The 20,491-nt window shown below is 39.4% G+C and overlaps 2 protein-coding genes and 1 long non-coding RNA gene across 7 annotated transcripts; 1 reads left to right on the forward strand and 2 right to left on the reverse strand.

Moving 5' to 3' along the window:
* Positions 1–2,695: 2,695 nt before the first annotated feature.
* On the forward strand, positions 2,696–14,106 carry LOC103480847 (uncharacterized). 3 transcript variants are annotated; one of them, XM_008436041.3, is made up of 3 exons: positions 2,696–3,733; positions 12,344–12,486; positions 13,113–14,106. In XM_008436041.3, the coding sequence occupies exons 1-3, from the start codon at positions 3,655–3,657 to the stop codon at positions 13,389–13,391; spliced, it is 501 nt and encodes a 166-aa protein (XP_008434263.1). In that variant the 5' UTR covers positions 2,696–3,654; the 3' UTR covers positions 13,392–14,106. The 3 variants fall into 3 exon arrangements, with proteins under 3 accessions (XP_008434263.1, XP_008434261.2, XP_008434264.1); XM_008436039.3 differs by lacking the exon at positions 2,696–3,733 and adding an exon at positions 10,128–10,249; XM_008436042.3 differs by lacking the exon at positions 2,696–3,733 and adding an exon at positions 10,343–10,472.
* On the reverse strand, positions 3,518–10,297 carry LOC103480846 (uncharacterized). Its single transcript, XR_536188.3, has 3 exons — positions 10,207–10,297; positions 4,085–4,297; positions 3,518–3,798 (listed from the first exon to the last, which is right to left on the reverse strand). It is a non-coding gene; the product is annotated as an uncharacterized LOC103480846 (long non-coding RNA).
* LOC103480845 (uncharacterized) lies at positions 13,842–19,121 on the reverse strand. 3 transcript variants are annotated; one of them, XM_017310587.2, is made up of 10 exons: positions 18,932–19,121; positions 18,456–18,650; positions 18,069–18,253; positions 17,873–18,003; positions 17,661–17,800; positions 17,435–17,523; positions 15,466–17,337; positions 14,711–14,798; positions 14,529–14,625; positions 13,842–13,991 (listed from the first exon to the last, which is right to left on the reverse strand). In XM_017310587.2, the coding sequence occupies exons 1-10, from the start codon at positions 19,097–19,099 to the stop codon at positions 13,867–13,869; spliced, it is 3,090 nt and encodes a 1,029-aa protein (XP_017166076.2). In that variant the 5' UTR covers positions 19,100–19,121; the 3' UTR covers positions 13,842–13,866. The 3 variants fall into 3 exon arrangements, 2 of the variants coding, with proteins under 2 accessions (XP_017166076.2, XP_008434260.2); XM_008436038.3 differs by having other exon boundaries at positions 17,873–17,985; positions 18,932–19,120; XR_014084598.1 differs by lacking the exons at positions 13,842–13,991; positions 14,529–14,625; positions 14,711–14,798 and having other exon boundaries at positions 17,218–17,337; positions 17,661–17,763.
* Positions 19,122–20,491: the final 1,370 nt, after the last annotated feature.

The following is a 20,491-nucleotide window of genomic DNA, read 5'->3' on the forward strand; positions in this document are numbered from 1 at the left end:
TTTTGGTTTAAAAGAAGCCAAAAGAGGAGGTATGACTCTATCGCGTCGATTTGTGTAAAGTTGCAACCGTTAGCCCTGTTAGCAACGTCTGCTAATAAAGCTAACGGTTAGCTCACTGTGTTTTAATCGGGCTTTTGTTAACCAAATAATCTGTTATAAGTAAACGCTTGTGTGCTGATACTTAAAATCCGAACTATATAAATATTTGTTGTCTGTATTGAACTAAAAATCCGTCACACACGACCGACCGTAGAGTTGAGAAGCCCAAACAGATGTAGCATGCTAACACGTCCGAAGCTAATCAGTTATTTTATTTGGAAATACGTCACAAAAAAACCTAACACGTCTCAAGGCCCCTTAACATTTAGCCAAACAGCAAATCAATTCGTCATAAATTACACGCTAAACAGGAAATTCCTAAGTTAATTTAAACTGTTAACTGAATTGTTTAAACGTGCTACCTAAACAGATTTCTCAGAAAAATTTACTAAAGAAATATGAAGACAGAAAATAGTAATTCAAATATTTTTTTACTGATAGTGTCCTAATCACAGCAGGACATTTTTTTCTAAGCTTGTATTTTACTGCTGCTGACGGAGTAACACAAAACACTGAGTTATCTTTATTTGGACACTAGGAAAATGTTAATTTATCAGAGCCTGTTCAATAATATCAATGTTCAATAAGAAGCCCAGGTGTTTATTTTGAACACCTTTACCAAGTTTACTATATTTAAACATTCGCTGGTTTAAAGTGTCAGCTTTAAAGTGCCTTTTATTTTGGTAAAAGAAGAAAATAGAAGGGGATCATGATGAAGATAAAGCTTGATGTAAACAGACATTTTCCTGCTGTGCTGTGGGGAAATCCACTTTAATAATGGGAGAGCTGCTTCTGTAAATGTGTGGGACGGAAATCCTCACGTGTAATCTGAATGAGTCACTGTTTCCTAAATGTGTTGTTAAATCAAAAGCCGAAGCTGATTCATCCCAACTTTTTACCAGCAGATGGTGCATTTTAGCAGGATTTAACCTGAACTATTTTAACTATGTTACATAGAGAAGTGATTTATCGTAGAAGCTGAAACAAGTAAAGGTGACAATGAAGTCCAACCAGCCTAGAGTCGAAGAAGTTGCATTTGACAAGATTGTTAAAAGGGAATTACTGCCCCCCAAGCGCATAAGAAGAAGAAGGTGTTATTTGCAGTCTGGTCGGAGCTGCACGCACCTGAGGAGCTAAAGATGTCTGCTGAAAATATCGAACAGCAGGACGCTTCACTGGTGATTGAAAATGAATTGATCACCAAAGCACAGGAGACGGTGAATCAAAAAGTGGACAGACAGCCACCTGAGAGTGAGTCCACTAAGAAAAACCAGGTACCATTTAAAACCTGGTCGGGGGAACACATCCACGTTGACCAAGAGATTTCTGCAGGAAATATTGAAAAGCAGAACGATTCATTGGTCAGTGAAAAGAGTCCATCGCTGGAGAGCAGGAGACAATTGATGCAGCAGGAAAAAAACAGCCCCACTCTTCTGAAAACACAAGTCAAGCAAAATGTTTGTGTGAAACCAAAATTAAGGAGCGTAAATTGGAATATATCAGAGAACAGAAATATTTAATGAAACGGCTTCATGAGACGGTCAAGCTGAATCATGAATTATTTGATAAAGTTAAACAGCAGATAAGGAAAGTTCTTACAGAGAGAAGACAGTGCAAGAAGTCAATGGTTTCTGTTCAGGTTCAGACCGATTCACAAGACGACTCAAAGCAGAAACCAGTCTACCAGTCTGCGTCAGTACAAACGGAGACGGATCTACAGGGAACCGGCTCACAATTAAAACCAGTCCATCGATCCATTTCAACCCAAACAGATGGATGAACTGGAAACCAGATGTCAATTCAAACCAGTTTATCAGACGATGTCAACACAAACTGAGCTCTGTTTATTGCTAAAAATCCAGCCCTCTGAAGCACAACTGAATGGACATCAGGATCGGCAGACCAAGCTATTGGAAACCTTCAACAATGGAAACATTTCTGGAGCAAATGATGAAGAACAAGAAGTTTCTATAGCAGAAACAGTTGGGGATCAGACGGCCGGTATCGAAACTGACATCCATACAAATGAACTAGTGATTGGTAACCTAGAGCAGGCGACTGATTCGAAATGGTCCCTGAAATACAGCAAGATGGGGACCAGCAAGATGAGAAAAGGCCATTGACTAAATCTGAATCTGAACAGAGAAAGATGGCAGTGGAAGCTGAACTGAAAACCGTTGTAAGACCAATAGAGACGGATCAGAACTTGGTCCCAAACACAAAACCTGACTCAGAAATAACACCAGAGATCCCTCAGACAGTTTCTGAACAAATGGAGACAAAACCTGGCAGTTTCAGAAAACTTAACAGGTGCGGTTCATGAAGTTTCCACAGAAGGGGAGAGTGGCCTAAAGGAAGAACAGAGAACATCCCCTCCACAGATAGAGATTACATTAAAGGAAGATGTCATCCAAACATCTCAGGAATCTGAAACTCTAGCAGCTGAAGAGTCGCTGAGGAGAACAATGTCTGCGAACAAGAAGAGAAAAAGATCTCACTGTGGAGGCAAATCAAGGTTTTAACTCCAAAACATTGGCGCCAGTTCAAGGACAGATGTGAAGTCCAATCAGCGATTCTACGCTGATAGGCGGGAATTGGAAAAAGAGCTGCTGTTGTTGTTAATTGGATATTTCAATATTAAAAAGGCAGGACTGCATGGTGGGAAATGTCTCCCTGTGTAGGTGTGGGTTCTCTCCAGGTGCTCCGGCTTCCCCCACGTTCAACAGCATCAGGACTCATGTTCATCCACTGTAAGATTTTTATTTCAGATTCAAAACAGAAAATCAGACGATCACATTTATAAGGGAGATTTAGAGAAAGAACATGTAAACAACGTGGAACAGAAAGGGCTATCTACCTTTCTCCAAATCAGCTTTTAGATATTTTTCTAGCAAACTTTCAACTTTTCTAAACTCAGACATTTCTAAAATTTTCCTTGAAAATTTCAGTTTTTTAAATTAAATTTGCTGCTCCTTTTTGTTCTGTGGCCCTGACACGCCGTTGTCTGATTCCTCTCGCTGGCTTTCACATGTGAGGTGTTTTGGAAACCTCGTCTCTGGAGATCAAACAAAGCTTTTGGGCTTAATGCTCGGCTAATCTGGGCTGGAATATAATTACACAACGCTGCTGCTGCTGCTGGGAGGTTTGGCAAGACGGTTCAAACTTTATTGGAGGAGAAGTTTGGGGAATTCCAACCATCTCCATCCCAAATCATAATAAATAGGAGGAAAGACTCATTATTTTTCCTCAATAAATGTTAATACATTTGTCCTGTTTTAATTTAACAAACATCGGTCTGATAAAATATGCTTAAATTTATGTTTTTTTACTAAAAATCCACCGACTGATAAAAACGAGTAAAAGCTAGAGAGAGATTGTGAAACATTCCTGGGATTAAGTCGCTCAGAGATTCCCAGGGAAAAGCAGGAAGGATTTTATTCTGTTGTAACTCCGAGCCACAAACTTGCTCTGAGTAACCTTTAAAGTCTAGACACCTCTTCACTTCCACTCCCTCTCTGCCTCCTTCACTCTTCATCACCTTCCTCTGCAGTCATCATGTCTCCCTGTTTCTCTGCTTTATCCATCATTTTCCTCCTGCTTTTCCTCAAAGTTCACAGCAACAACTGGATCCCAGGTGAGCACAGATTCACTCATCGTTGTTTTAAAAACTCCACTCTTAGAAAATGTTTTTGTTTTTAGCTGAAAGAAACAGACAGGATGATTCAGCATGTTGGGAATCAGGCTGTAATTTCATCTTTTGACGTGTTTATAGCAGCTCAGGTGGCAACAAAAGATGGAGACCAAAGAAAAACACCTCAGAGCTGTTGTTATAAATAATGCAGCACAAACTGACAGATCAGATTGCAGCAAAGACACCTTCATACAAACAGAGCAGAGAAGTTATAGATCCAGTCCTTTTTTTTCTTCAAATATTTGGCAATAAACAAGTAAAAAAACAAAACAGATTAATCTCAGTGTTTCCCACCTGTTAGTCCGGGTAGACTCGGTTAAATCTGGAACCAAAATAACATTCGTTTCATTTTCAGCTGCTACTGTTCTCTTTCACCCTGCACTGTCAAATTATCCAAACTCTTAGCTTGTTCCCTTCCTCGCCTGTGGGGGCGCTGGACCAAGGACCACTCAAGGAAATGACACAAAAACTTCTGAAGACACTGAGCGCAACTTCATTCTTCACAAACTGTAAACAAAAACGGAGTGGCATCAGACTTAAGCGGTTATAATCATAGACATAATATAAGAGTAGACCTCGCATTGGCTGCTCCGGCGCAGAAAATACGGCAGCCATCTTGGAGCGGTCGTCCCTCCTACTTTGTTCAATCAAAACAGCAGAAGATACCTCAGCACTGAGGGATATTGTTGTTCGGATCTATGGATTATTGATGTGAGGGCTCCACAGACAACATTTCACAAGTCAGATGGACATATTATTGTGTATATATTGTGATTGGAATATTACTTTTCTGTATTTATGTCCACCTGTGAGATACCAGCTAATATTAGCTACAGTGCTTGGTGTAATACGAGTTCAGCCCCACTACGAAGGCTAACTGAGATTCTGTAAATCTAAAAAAATTAATTATTCTCTAACATTGACTTAGATTATCTGACACAAGAGCCTACATTAGAAATGAAACAATGTTGTAACACATATTATAAAACTTATATTACGTGTTATAACATTCACCAGCAAAGTTTACACAGGTGGTAAAGACTATTATTTAAATGTAATTCTTTCACTAGTAAGATACATCCCAAATCTTTCGTTTTTGTTTTGAAAGTTTTCTAAAGACACGATATGAGGAAGAAGAGGGAGATAACTATAAAGAGAGACGGATTCACTGCAGCACGGATGAAACTCACATCGGATTTTGGACTCGATCTCAGCTGCTGAATCTCTGAAGCTAGAGATTATATATATATATATATATATATATATATATATATATATATATATATATATATATATATATATATATATATATTACCATCTTGTCTGTCTGGATCTGTAATGGTAATACAGATCCAGGTCCGGTTGGTAATGGCGAACCAACCGGACATTGTGGTGGTGGATAAAGAACAGAGGAAAGCCGTTGTGGTGGATGTAGCAATACCAAGTGACTACAACATCAGGAAAAAGGAACATGAGAAATTGGAGAAATACCAGGGCCTCAGGGAGGAACTGGAAAAGACCTGGAAGGTGAAGACCACAGTGGTGCCTGTGGTCATCGGGGCCCTCGGGGCAGTCACCCCCAAACTGGAGCAGTGGCTTAAACAGATCCCAGGAACAACATCAGACATCTCAGTCCAGAAATGTGCAGTTCTAGGCACAGCCAAGATACTGCGCAGAACCCTCAAGCTCCCAGGCCTCTGGTAGAGGACCCGAGCTCAGAGGATGAAACAGACCACCCGCGGAGGGTGAGAAGGGAATTTTTTTTTTTTATATATATATATACACACATAGCTAAATGATTTGTCGCTATTCACCGCCATTGACGCTCTGCCTGAACGCCCAGTTGGAACCAGCAATGAATTATGGGATATCGTGGGCCGTGAAGGATACACTGGACCCATCCTTCAAATCTGGGCAAAAGAAGGACACATTTGAAGGAGTCTTTGAATTCGGACAGGCCTTGTCGCCACGCTATGACGTAATCGGCCTACAAATCCGTCCTTCGAAGGATGCAGACCCTGAATTCGGACACAGCTAGTGAATATTTTACCGGACGCATTATCAATTGATATTGATCATATATCACAATATATATTTGTACTTTTAAGAGTACTTTTACTTTTGTAATTATATTATAAAGTACCTCTACTCTTACTTGAGTAACATTTCTGTATTTTCTACCCACTGAATGAAAAACAAACATGTTTTAACCAAAATGTCACCAGAAACAGAAACTCGGCTGCAGTTTCTGTTACAGTTTAATACGTTTTACATTGAAAGAAACTGAATTGGAAAAATTTATTTTGGCCTGATTTTGTTACTTATATGAATTATTGTCATTTTTGTCTATGAAATACCAAAATTTACACTTAATTTTATATTTTGGTCCATCTGATGATGTAATTTTAAAATATTTAATGATTGATAATTTGATCAGTTACTCAGTTTACACCAAATACTTTTTTCTTTTACTAGAGTAACTTCTTGGACGAAGCGTTGGGGCAAATGCTCTCTCTATGACGATACGGCACCCCATCTGATATGCCTGAAAGTACCAACTTTCAGGCATATCTTTGATCTATGACATAGATCAAAGAACATCTAAGGTTATGAATGCTTGGGTCTCAAAACAGGAGCTTATATCCAAGCATCTCTTCGGCCCACAGCTTTGTGTTTATTAGTGATTTTAGGAATGGCACAGATTGTAGCCACTGTGTTTTTCCCAGTAACTTTTGGTGCTGGATATTTGATCACGACCGGAGTTAGGAAGATCTTTAATAAGATTCTTCCTAGCGTGACGTTTGATATTAGCAGTCACAGGGACGATTCCATCGAGTACGACGAGTTCGATGCGTACCTCTTCAACCCTTCCCCGACTGCCAAACAAACTTCCCCGGCTGGGGAAGTTTGCAGAGCAGAGGTTGTTGGACCTAAATCCTCAACCTCTGCTCTGACAGAAGCAACGTTGGAAGGCCGGTCCCAAGACAGGGCAGTCGTAGGGGAAACGTCCTCGGCTGAGGACGTTTCCCCTAGAAAGAGACCGGACTACGAGACGTTAACATCTGTGCTGGCAAAAAGGGCGAAGGATGAGGATATTTACGGCGTTCGAACTCTAAACAAATCGAAATACGCTGCATGCCCAACGTGTGAGGACAGAGCTAAGTACAACCCACACCTTTTAGATAGAGACGATTGCTGCTCCATTTCTTGACTCACACCCACCAAGGCAGAAGAGTGTTAGAAAATGGATGGATGGACGGATAGATGGATGGATGGATAACCAAAATTCATTGACGGTTTTAAGTAGTTGAGGGATTGAGGACTTCAGATTAGACAACATTAAAATATTGTCATCTGCAAATAGTCCAATTTTAGATTCAATACTTTTTATTCTGACACCCTGTATGTTTTGATTGTTCCTTATGGCAAAAGCCAATGGTTCAATTGCCAGAATAAAGAGGGGGGTGAGAGGGGACACGCTTGTCGTGTTCCCCTAGCTAGATTAAATGAATCAGATATAATATTATTCGTTAAAATTGAGGCTCTGGGTTTATTATAATTTATTTTAATCCAGGTTATGAAATAACTACCCAAGCCAAATTGAGATAAAACATTGTATAGATAATTATGTTCCACTCTATCGAATGCTTTTTCTGCATCAAGTGAAAGTAAAGCTGTATCGGGATGTTCATATTTAGCTGGCCGCCCCTTTATGAATCCGTTCTGATCTGGTTCAGAAAGAGATGGTCAACATTTCTCAAGCCCAAGTGCTACTACTTTAGATATTATGTTAGAATTTATAAGAGAGATTGGTACTTTAGATATTATGTCAGAATTTATAAGAGAGATTGGTACTTTAGATATTATGTTAGAATTTATAAGAGAGATTGGTCGAAAAGATTGGCATCTGGTGGGAGGTTTTCCAGGTTTAGGTAGTACTGTTATGATTGCATTTCGTAGAGAAGGAGGTAATTCTTTAAGGGTTTAACTTTCTGAAAGCATATGATAGAGGGGCTGTAGTAGTCTGTTTTTAAATAGTTTATAAAGGTCCAAAGGGATCCCGTCCAGACCGGGTGTTTTCCCTGATTTAAATTTATCTACTGCATTTGAAAGTTCATCTATAGATATCGGGATATTCAGCTCTGATTTAACCGTTTCACTAAGTGTGGGGATATTTATAGAGTTAAAAAATGAATCAAGTGGTATTTGTGATAAGTGTCCTTTAGATGTATATAATTTTGAGTAATAATCTTTAAAGAGACTTTTTAGAGGATCAGAAGTATTTTCATTTTCAGTTGTAATTTCATGTATTGCCCTTTCATTCTGCAGAGCTCTAATGCGCCAGGCGAGAAGCTTTCCTGCCTTTTCTCCTTGATCGTAGTCGGATTGTTTCAGCTTGAATCTCTGATGAAGCTTTGGTAGTAGATAGTTTGTTATATTTTGCCCTTAATATTAGCAGTTTTTGTTGCTTTTCTTTAGTTTACATTTATCTCGAGCTCAGTCTCTTTAATTTGTTCTTCAAGTTTTACCATCTCCATGAAGTTTCTATTCGTCTTATTTCTGGTGTAACTTATCATCTGACCCCGTATAAAAGCCGTGAAGGCTTCCCATCTAATAGATGCTGTAGCCTCAGATTCATTAAGGTTGAAATGATCATCAATATTTTCCTCAATATATTTCAGAAAGTTGGGCATTTGCAGCCAATGGGGTTTTAATCGCCACATAAATGTAAGCAAGCATAGCGAGTGATCGGAGATCAATATGCTTTCATGAGTACAACCTTTAATTCTGGCAACCGAAGGATTTGAGATTAGGAAGTAATCTATACGGCTATAGCTATTATAGGTAGTTGAGTGACAAGAATATGCTTTCTTTGTTGGATTCTGAATTCTCCAAATATCTTTTAAATTTAGTTCAGACATAAAATGTTGTATAACCCGTCTACTTTTAGAGTGGGATGAATCTAATCCTGATGATCGGTCAAGATTAGGATCTAAAGTACACTGTAAAAATGCCAGTGTTGAATTTACACCCTAAAGTGTCTATATGTGTCCAAGTCAGCAGGTGTTAAAGTAACACTTTTGAAGTGTTAAAAGATTGACACCCATTTTTTATGTTAAATTAACATTGGTCTATAATACTGAAATGGGTTTAAGAAAAGTTAAACTTTCCATTTCTGTGTATTGTTTCGAATATTTTCCACTGGATTTGATTGATATTGGCACCTTGTGGGTCAATTATTTACTAGTTTTAACACCATATTATGTTTTGTGATCAACACTTCACTGGTGTTACTTTTAATATATTTTAACACCAGCACCGTTGTAAATGTTAATGTGACTCTGTATTGTTGAATTCTACACCTGCTGACTTGGACACATATAGACACTTTTGGGTGTTAAATCAACACTGGCATTTTTACTGTGTACAGTTAAAGTCTCCACCAAAGATAACATCACCATGGAAAGAAACAGATTATTGTAAAATTCAGGGTCGTTTATATTGGGACCGTACAGGTTAACCAAAATAAAGTTTTGCTTCATCAGTGAGGTGTGGATTATTATGAATCTCCCAACAGGATCAGTATTAACTTTTTTTATACAGATAGGCAAAGATTTATGAATTCAAAATCGTCACCCCCCCTAGCATGTGGAGAAAATTAGCCTGAAAATACTTGACCTGGCCATCTTTTTCTTAGTCTTGTAATTTCATTTGTGTTTCTTGAATAAAAAACACTTTTGCCTGGTTTTGTTTAAGTCTATTCATTACTTTCTTGAGTTGGATCCATTTTCTAAGACCTCTTACATTCCAGGAGATCTCATCAATGATGGCCTCGGGACTCATTCGCTCCATATCTTTAGTTTTTTTGTCTTGCATTTTGCACCTTGAGAACACTAAACATTTACAAACATAAAAAACTTTCTTGAGATTCCCCACCAGTGGACATCTCCGACTCCACTTCCCCTCTATTCTGTGCCTTGGTTATGCTACTGATGCTAGAGAAACAGCAGGAGCAGAGAAAACGTCCACTTAGTCAACTCGCACCACCATTTTAAACTATGAACCCCGATGATGCTATTAAGAAATTACGCCCCACCGCTGTGATAGGGAAACTTAGTCGAGATGTTCATTATCCAGAAACACCGATCAAATTTAGTGTTAATCATTATCAAACCTTGCTAACGCCATTTAGCGTGTTAGTGTGGTTACCCGCCAGTTTGTCCTATTTTCCGTATAAATTCCTCCATCGGAGTGTGAAAGAGGAAACGATTCCCACGGTGGAAGATCCTCATCTTTGCTGGGAATATAAGTCCAAAGTTTATATTCAGCTAACGGTTTCACTGTTGTTTCGGTTGCTTTACCACCTCCGCGGACAGATCAGGGAAGAACGTCACATGGCAGCTATTGAACATCACCTTTCCTTTCAGACGGGCTGCTGTCATCTCTCATCTTGTCTTGGTAGTTTAGGGATGTTATGATGATCACTCGTGGCGGGGCGCCTTCAGCGCTCTGCCCCTTTAGCCTGTGAGCCCGTTCGATAACGGGGGGAGATGGAAATGCATCCCGCCCCAGATCCTCCATCAGCCACTTCTGGAGAAAAGTTGCGATGTCCCCTTGTTATTATATTGATTAATTAATTAATTCGAAATAACCACAGAAAAAACTTCAATGCTTCAAAACAGTAGGTTTTATTCTATTTGTTTTAATAATTTAGAGGTAAGCTAGCATTAGCTGCTAACGGTTGATGTTGGGAGTGTAGTTTAGCCTTTTGCAGTCCTTTAGGCCCAGTCCTTCTAACATAACAGTCTTTACTGCTCTGACCCAAACAGCATCTGCTGTAGCTTTAGTTTAGCTAGCTAGCTCTGCAACATGAGAAGTTGTCCCATTAGTGTGTAAATGGAACGATGCTAATGAAGGCTAGCTGCATCTGTATTCTGACTGGCTTCTTGTGAACAGCAACACTGTTCCCAGCGGCGCGGGGTGAGGGCTAATAATTAGCCTTATTTATGGAGCTGGTGAGCTGCAGTTAGCGCTCCCTTCATTAGTATGGCTGTGGTGTGGCGCTAACGTTAGGTAGCCTCATTGGTATGGCTGCTGAGCGCTGGCAGTGAATCTCAACTGACTGGCTCAACGCCCAGCCACACACACACGCACACACACACTCATCCACTGCATTGCGCTGAATGAAAGAGTAGTGATGGATTGCTGTATGACCATGTAGCCCTCAGGTTTTAAGGCGTTTTACATCCAGAAAGTTTGTCTTTTAGCTTGAATTCATGTTTTTTTTTTTTTTTAAATAATAACATATATGAAGAGACCCACTCTAGACATGTCCTCCTTCTGCTCTGTGTTTACTGTTGCTCCAACCGTTAACGTCTGGCGTTATAACGTCTCGAATGTGACGCAACGGCGGAGCAACCGTTGCTCCGCCCATAGAAAAAACAAACAGGACGACTGTTGCCATAGTAACTTGCTGACGGCATATGTGCTGTTTCTTCTTTCTGATGAAAATTAAAGTTATAATCATGGAAACTATCCATCCATCCATCCATTTTCTTGCACCCTTTTTCCCTCAGTGGGGTCGGGAGGGGTGCCGGTGCCCATCTCCAGCCAACGTTTCGGGCGATGGGCAGGGTCACCCTGGACAGGTCGCCAGTCTGTCGCAGGGCAACACAGAGACACACAGGACACACAACCATGAACACACACACTCACACCTAGGGGCAATTTGGTGAGGCCAATTAACAGTCATGTTTTTGGACTGTGGGAGGAAACCAGAGTACCCGGAGAAAACCCACGCACGCACAGGGAGAACATGCAAACTCCATACAGAAAGACCCCAGGCCGGGAATCGAACCCAGAACCTTCTTGCAAGGCAACAGCTCTACCAACTGCGCCACTGTGCAGCTCATGGAAACTAAACCTTTCAAATTTGATCAATTAGCTCAACAACATGAAATATTTTTATTTCTTCTGTTCATTATGTGTATAGTTGTTGTGAAGAGTTAAAACTATATATATATATATATATATATATATTTTTTTTTTTAGGTCTTAGTACCCCCACGAATTTAAAACTACTTTCACCCCTGCATGCATGTATGCATGCGCATACATACATACAATGTATCCAATATATATTATTCAGTATTAATCATTATTTATTTGTGTCTGTATAGTTATATAAATATGTATTGATATTACTAAATCATTTATTAAATAAATTCTGAACGGCTGTGTGCTTTGTAATATGCTCATCATACATCAATATCAGAATATTCCATTCCTATTCTTTTGTTATAGCCACTAAGCATGTTTAAATATGCTGAACTATGTATTAAGAACATACTTAAATAATGCGATTGTTTATAAATGTAGCTTTCATAGATGATTGAATATGGTTTCCAGTAACATAAAAGGTGTGAATGGATCTGAATAGTCTGCAGCAGACGAGTCGAAGAGTTTAAAACTAAAGAAGAAACTGAAGTTTCAGGCAGTTGATCCATGCTGTCCGCTGCAGAAACCAACATTCCTCTGATTTCTCTTCCACAGTTGAGTCTTATCCGTCTTTGTTGGGATTTGAGATTCCAGAGATTGACGGTTCACCTGTTGATGAGACCTGCAAGATTTTTGACACGGGATCCAACGTCAGTCCAACAACAACCAAAGCAACAACCAGCCCTGCCACCGCAAAGGTAAGGAGACGGACGATGGAAACCAAACGTTGCTGAGCCTTGTTTGGTATCAAAGTATTCTAATATCAAAGTTTCACACTATTTAAATTGAGATTTAGAAGCTGAACAAATATTTTCCGAGGTGTAATTCGTTGTAGGGTTAGCACAAACAGACAGATACAGAATAGTGTATCTGTGTTTGTTTTGGCTGCCATATTGGATCCCATAGATAATCATTGATTACTATGTGGTAATATAGTAATAATATATAGTCAGGTTAACCATGAACACATTTTCAATGCCAACAAAATTAAAATCAGACGTTCGTAATCTATGGTTTCAAGATGGCTGCTGTGGAATGGAAGACGGCCATTTTTACTACAACATCCTACCTACAATTAATACTTTATAATAAAGTATTAAACTATACAATACTGCTGTTTGTTTCAATTTAAATTACCATTTTGCTTTTCGCTTAGATATGACCACAAAACTGGATCACGAGTTTGATAAACTATAACCACTCTGCCCAAACCTCATAAGACTGATCGCTTCTGAAATACATACACAGAAACAGATGTAATAATCTAGTATTTGTGTTAAATCATTGTTAGAGGAGTAAACATTTTATTTGTAAAACTTCACAGCAGGTCATCACAACCCAAAAGCCCGTGGTCCGATCGTCGGCAAGGAAGCCGGTAACCAAGGCGCCGATCAGGAAACAACCAGCTGCTGGAGGACCAATCAGAAACCACAACACCAACCAAGCCCTCAGACTCCTCCACCAGCTGCTGGCCAATGGCAGAGGGCGTTCGGCTGGCTCCCAGCCAATGAGGAGCCTGAATGTGATGTCGAGCAGTGAGGAGTCAGCGCCAGCCTGGAGGCTGAGGGCCATTACGTCAGAAGATTCAAGTGATGAGTCGTAGGATTAAACCAGGAGTATGTTTATTTCTTAAGTAACTTAAGACTGATGCTAAGTACAGAAACCAGTGGGAAAGTTGTCAGTGGACCCACCTGTTGTAATTAGTTTGTTTTATGGGTTGGATTTCTTAAAGTTTACACAAGTTTCAGTCTTTATACCTGTGACCAACAAAACACACCCAAACATGGTTTTACAGCTTATTTATTGCTGATTTGTTTGGGGAAAAAGTTGCATTAGTTGTATTACAGTTCCCTGTGTTGTGTTTTATCACGAAAATACCAAAAATAAATAACTCATTATCAGTTTTCAATAATCAAAGGTTGTTAGAGGACATAACTATAAATGTGTTCTCATACTCAAAGTTTAACATTTTAGGAATTTATAGTCAGTATTGGAAGTATAGTTCAGCAGTGTTTACGTCACCATGATTAAATAATAAAAAAATTAAAATCAGTATAGTTTGGGAGGGGGAACTCCTTTTACTCCATCTGTTTTGGTGTATTTGTGCTGAAGTTTTGTCCATATTGTCCTTCCGATGGTGGACTGGGTGAGACTGGAGTCTTTTCTGTCCTCTGCTCCTTGGTAGCACCTTTGCTCTGTTTAGCTGAGAAGACATGAAACATTTTATTTCGCTTCTGGCAAGGTTTGATGTACAGCTGGAGATGTGAATTAATCACTTTATAAGACAATAATAAAAGTTTTATTTTATTAAACTGAAATTATATGCGGTTTCTAATAGTTTTCCTCTAATGCTTTGTTTCCACTGAGCGATTCATTAAATTATTTTGTGTTTCGAGTTTTATGTTTTTGTTGTGTGTTTCACTATGTTTAGTTTTCACAAAGCTTCAGCTACCTGAACAATGTGATTGCTGAACATCCCCATGATGTTTCTACTTCCATTTAATTGATGGAACAGATGAACATGTCACCTCCAGGGACAAGGAAATCCATCCACTTAACTCAAGTGTTTTGTGTATTAATGTATCAGAAGCTTACAATTGCTTGAATGTAGGTGTTTGTAAACTCATGTCCTTAAAGAAAGTAACTTCAAAAATATGTAATAACAACTAACCTAAAATAGAAAAGGAAAATTGTCAGATTTAGTGTCAGACAGAAAGAGTTTGCAAAAATGTGTCCATACCTTCTTTTCCACTGAGCTCCGGCAACACTGCGGTTCTTACATCTGGGAAATGGACAATGTTTTTAGACCTTTCACTTACAAAACTCTTTTCTGGTGCCTAGAGAGACAGAAACAGTTGATATAAGTTATTAGAAATATCCTACTTGGCTGTAAGCTAGAAAGACACCAGTTCAAACTACAACCTGCAAGGTGAAGGACCTTGTGGCCTGGTTCAGTCCAAACTGTTGGTCCTGTCGACTATGACCATAACATATTGGTTTAACTAAATTCCTACAACATACAAAAGGAACAGCAAGTCATGTATAACACTTATCCAACTGTTCAACAAGACTCTCATTGGATTGTGCGCGATTTAAGAATCTTAAAAAACGTTCTCTCAACTTTGCTAATGCTAGCTTTGGGGGAAGTTTGGCTAGAAATATTAACTTTACATTGATAAAACCAAAAAATTCAAGTTACAAAAACACAAAATAATCAATATACCAATACAGTATATCAAAAACAGTCGGACTGACCTAGCCGTCCAGTTAGGCGACATTTAAAAAGACATCCAAGTTTGATTTTGTCCAACCGGCTAAGTCAGATTAATGTTTTCAACTACTGGACAAACATTTCAGGAGTTCTTGAGACAGGAACTGCATACTCAACCCTCCCACTAAGACAATGGCTCCTCCAGCCTCTGCGTGACAGATGTCATGATTAGACAGTGGGGAAGCAGGAGGAGGATGTCCCGTTAGACCGTCAGTTCCCGAAACTATACACAAAAACCCTCTCAAGCTCCTATACACCATACTAGACTGCGCACAAGCTTTTCGGACAACACAAAAGGCTTTTCTTAAGACCATTGAAGGGTTGGATGGTGAAACAAATCAAGCTTATATCTGTGAATTATTCTTAGCTGGGTCAAAATTTCAAAGGCAAGTACACTGAGAACTACCAAAGACTGTTGGTCCCGGTATGCAAACGTCCCCCCTGAAGGTGATCGCTGGCAGCGGACCTGTTGGCACCGGAGACAAAGATGGAAGGGTTAAGGGTCTTGGAAGATGGAGGGAGATAAAGAAGATTGGTAGCAGGTGCTGGAGGAGGAGAAGGTGTACATGATCGGGCTACACTGTGATTAAATTCATCAGTGTCTGCAGAGTCCCTTTCATGAAGGATAAGACTTCTCGTCAAAGCTTTGTGATCCACAGACATGACTGAAGTCAAATCAGAGGACATATTTGTGTTGTTTCCTTCTAGCTTGTTGCTTTTCTTCCTTCCATCTGGAGTAAATGCAATTCTTTGATTCTTGGGGTTCACCGAGAACCTTGTGTGATCACCAAACATTTGAGACATTGTTTGGTTCTGATTATGGTGGAAAATGTTCAAGGACTTGGCATCAAATTTGAACTCCTGATTGCTATTGTTCCTTTTGTCAATAGGTGACCTTTCAGGAAGCATAAAGGTTTTATTCATTAAGGCATTAGCTGTTGAACTGATGGACACAGAAATGGCTGAATCCTCTTGGTTCTCTTGCCCTGACACTGCCAGAGCTTTTTCCACTGGTAAGTTTTCATTTGGCACAAGGGTTGATGTAACTTTTTCTTCTGCTGCAATCATGTTGCTTTGCCAACTAGAAAAATAATGCTCTGATGAATCAGGTTCTTCATCTGAAACATGGGCCAACCAAATATGTTTAGTTTGAGTTTCTGTCATTGGATTCAGCTTCAAGAATCTGTGATACTTCCTAACATCCTGGTCATCAGTGGGTTCCTTGTCTTTTGAAGAAGTCTTTGTTTTTGAAAGTGAGATTCCTCGAGGTAGGGCAGACAGGTTGTGGGCAGTGCTGGTTTCTGTAACAGGCATAAATGACTGTTTGGAAAGATCTGCAACACCCCTTGAAGGACTGAATGAGGTGTTATGAGTGTGTTGACCACTAGTTGAGATAGTTTGGGATTTCCTGAAGCTTTTTTGTTTGGCTTTTGGACATTCAGGGGAGTCGTGCTTTGCATTGGTTTCCAATACCTCAATCTGAAACTTTGATGCCAAACTTGTCTTTCCTGACTTTGTGACATCAACCATTGTTGGGGTAGTAAAGTCATTGAAGGACGGTAGAGGATATGTAGGCGTTACACTTGTCTCCAATTCCAAAACAGTTTTTGGAGATAAATTTAAACTTCGACCATCAGTGATGGAAATTTTAGATAATTTACAAACTTTTAAGCTAAGGCTGCTTGAGTTCCTCACAAACTCTTCGCTTGTCTCAGATTTAGATGACTCCCCAATGAGTTTCATGGTTTTCTCTTTGTCTGGGTCACTGTAGTCCATGTCTTTGGCCTTCTGAATGTAGTCTTTGCTTGAGTCTAGAGACACTTCAGGTTCATTTTTATTTTTTGTTGCTACTGAGCTTTTCTTCTTTAAGCTTACAGCTTTCTTGGTGACATTTGATGAGTCAGAGAGACAGATTTTAGTTGACTTTAAAATCTCAAACTCCTTTAACTCTGAACCAGGTGTTTTTTCTGGTTTAATTGAAAACTGCTCTGTGTGATAAATGTCCTTGTTGCCAAATGTTTTCGGTTGTTTGGTCATAAAAGATTCATTTGTGGTATGAATAGATTTAGACAGCTTGGACGGTTGTTTTCCCTTTGTTTTCTCTGTCTTATCCTTGTTTACTTTCTCTTCAGTTTCTTCTGATTGTTTCTTGTCTTTGTTTTTGCAGTTTTTATCATCCCCTTTATCTTTTTCTGGTAGTGTCGTTTTGGGTATTTTGGGAAGTGTAGAGTTTCCTCTGTGGTCTTTTTGAATTTTAGTGTTCAGCTCATCTAAAAATCTGTGCAGACACAAAGAAAGATGCAGAAGTTTTTGACTATATAGAAGATAAATTCAAGCATTTGAGACTTATTTCACAAAGCAAAGGTAAAGTATACCTGATGTTGAAAGAGTCTTGAGTAAAGAGAAGATGCTCTAGCAGGTCTGAACACTGAGCTCGTGTTTTTGGGTCCCTCTCTAGACATTTCTGAGCAACAAATGAAAGTACAAATTATGTAAATGATTTGGTCACTTAATACCAGAACAGAACTTTTACTTAATACTTCATTGATTTGAACTGTTGGATTGTCTTTGGCATTAACTGATAACCAAACTGTGCAATACCTGTGCCAGATCAAGGGCAGTTGGTGGAACTTTGGGGAAGCGTTGTTGCAGTGGGACAATTTGTGAACATTCAGGTAGTTTAACTCCAGAAAAGACAGGATTTCTGTAAAATAACTCCTGGTGATGAGCCGTCAAGTTACCTGGAGCCACGGAGAATTTATTAATCAAAGAATATGAATCAATATCCTGATGAGGCTACTGTAAGAGCTTACCAAAACACCTGACAATGTGGTATATCTGGTCAAGGTCGGAGTCTCCGGGAAACAGAGGATGTGCGGTCAGCATCTCTATTAACACACAACCCAGCGCCCAAACATCTATCGGTCTACACATACAAACACACCTACCAGTTATTGTTTGGTATTCAGAACTTCCCACAGGAAACTAGAGCAGTGCAAAAATACCTACTTTCCATACTTGATGTCCCCTACGAGCAGTTCGGGAGCTCTGTACCAACGAGTGGCCACGTAGTCGGTATACACAACACCTTCAGAGGGCGATGCAACGGTTCGGGCAAAGCCAAAATCACACAGTTTGACCACACCCTCTTGAGAGACGAGGATATTCTCGGGTTTGATGTCACGATGGACGACCTAATGAGGGTAAGTTATTCCAAACACAGGATCACATATTTCCATGACACATTTATTGGAAAAATAATTGAATTTGTGACTATAAAGCTGTGAGTCTTAATGAGAAACACTAGCCTGGACCTCTGAACTTGTGGACTACCTATAATGATCCTCGATGCCATTTTTGCTCATGTTAAAAAGAAGCTTTGAAAGTATTGCTTACATCTTGCTGATGACAAAAGTTGACAGCTCTAAGGATCTGGAATAAGTACTGCCGACAGGTGTTAAAGTCCAGCCCGCTTGAGCACTGCTGCAGTTCATCCAGAAGCGTCCGGTCCACGAACTCAAACACCAGATACCAGCGACGACGGCGCTTCCACACCTCCAGGAGGTTCACCAGATTGTCGTGACGCAGTTGCTGTAAGGTTCAAAAGAGAGCAGAAAATGTAGATGGATGTAGTTTTTGTCTTTTACTATAATTAACACTTTGACCATCATGGTTTCCAGTCAAAGGTTTTTAACGGGTCAGGCGTTCACAGCATTATGACCAACTCAAAGCAACAGGTTAGTTTGTGAGAATTTGAGCTTGTTTGTCTTGTGGTTAGCCGATTATCTCAGTGTTTCAGCAGCACTCAGGTTTCAGGCTCAGTTATTCATTGACCGATTGGCTGAACGGTTGATGGGATGATTGGCAGGTACCCTGAGCAGCTTGATTTCCCTGAGGGCGATTTTCTTCACCGTCTCATCATCATCCAAGTCCATGAATTTCTTGATAGCAACGAGGCAACCGGAGTGTCGATGACGGCACTTGAGCACGGTGCCGTAACTGCCCTCCCCGACCGGACCCAGAGACTCGTAACGCTCCATCAGTTTTGTCCTGAAAGGACAGGACAAAGCTTTCAAGTTATTTGTATCAAATTAAATTAAAAAAAGCAAACTTTTATTACACATACTGAATGTCAGCACCATGCTTTACTCTTATTTTAGTATATCCTCCTTAAAAGCTCCCCTTTTATCTTTTTATGGTTTAATTTAGTCTTGATCACAAACTCTGAAGACTTTGAGAATCATTCTGCTTTTTCACTCATCTTTACTTATTAATATAATTACTTTATTAATATAACTGCATTCCGATGAATGTTTTTGTTTGTTTGCTACTTAATACTGACCTATGAATAATTGAACCACAACGTCTTCTAAACTAAAGACTCTAGAGCTTTAGTCTGGACTGGTAATAAAAAGCCAAATGTCAATTTGAATCTTTCAGCCCTTTCTTAGTCACAGCCAATTCATATTCAATGTTTTTCAACTTCCATTTCAATAAAATCTAAGACACTAATATGGACCAGGTTAATAATAAAAATATCAGAAATTAAGAAAATACAACACTTTTGATTGGAAATAATGGTGAACATTAATGCAGATTCATTATTATGTACATCATTATTACATTTGATTTATGAACTAATTCTGGAAAATAAATTACACTGAAATTACACCAATAAAAAAAGACAAAGTAAAGTCTTTACTTTTGAATATCTTGTATCAAATGACCATCACAAAAAATTATCCCGGACAATAACTCTTTTATGCCTTTTTTCTTCTTCTTTATAACATTTGAAAACTGATTTTTAGACAACAGAGCTACAAAATAAGACACAATAAGTGACTACGTGTCCTAAAACCACACGATGAAGGTTCTATGGACTAAAACAGGAAAAAAAAACAACAAAAACAAGCTCACCACGTCCCCGACCTCAGCGGTTGATCTCAGTTTGTCGCTTTTATCTGCTCCATCAACGTTAAACACCTGAGTATCCGTGTCTTCGGTGTGTGTGGGAACGTGTCAGAGTCACCTGAGTACACGGCCACGCAGCGGCGAGTGTTTCAACCGACGCGTTGCCACGGCAACACTCCCCTCCCGCCCCGCGGCGGTGACGTAGTTTCGAGAAAGAAAGAAAGAAGAAAAACGGCTGTTCCTCCTGGTGGCGGTCCGCCGCCATTAAAAGTGTGAAAATGTGAAATAAACTGATTAATTAAACAACTTTTACCTTCATTTTAACATTTGCAGCAACTATATTTGTTATTCGTCACATGTAATAGCATGAAAACATAAGAAACACCAAATTCTGACCCAATTTTGCGGCTTTGAAACGGTAACGGTCAGTTTGATTTAGCCTTTTAGCGAATCCCTTTGCCTTTCGCGATAACATTTTTCATAGTGAAGAAAAAATGTATTTTAATAAAAGGTTCAACTAA

The sequence above is a fragment of the Poecilia reticulata genome, chromosome 18 (genome assembly GCF_904066995.2).
Source record: "Poecilia reticulata chromosome 18, P_reticulata-male-v2, whole genome shotgun sequence".
Lineage (NCBI taxonomy): Eukaryota > Metazoa > Chordata > Actinopteri > Cyprinodontiformes > Poeciliidae > Poecilia > Poecilia reticulata.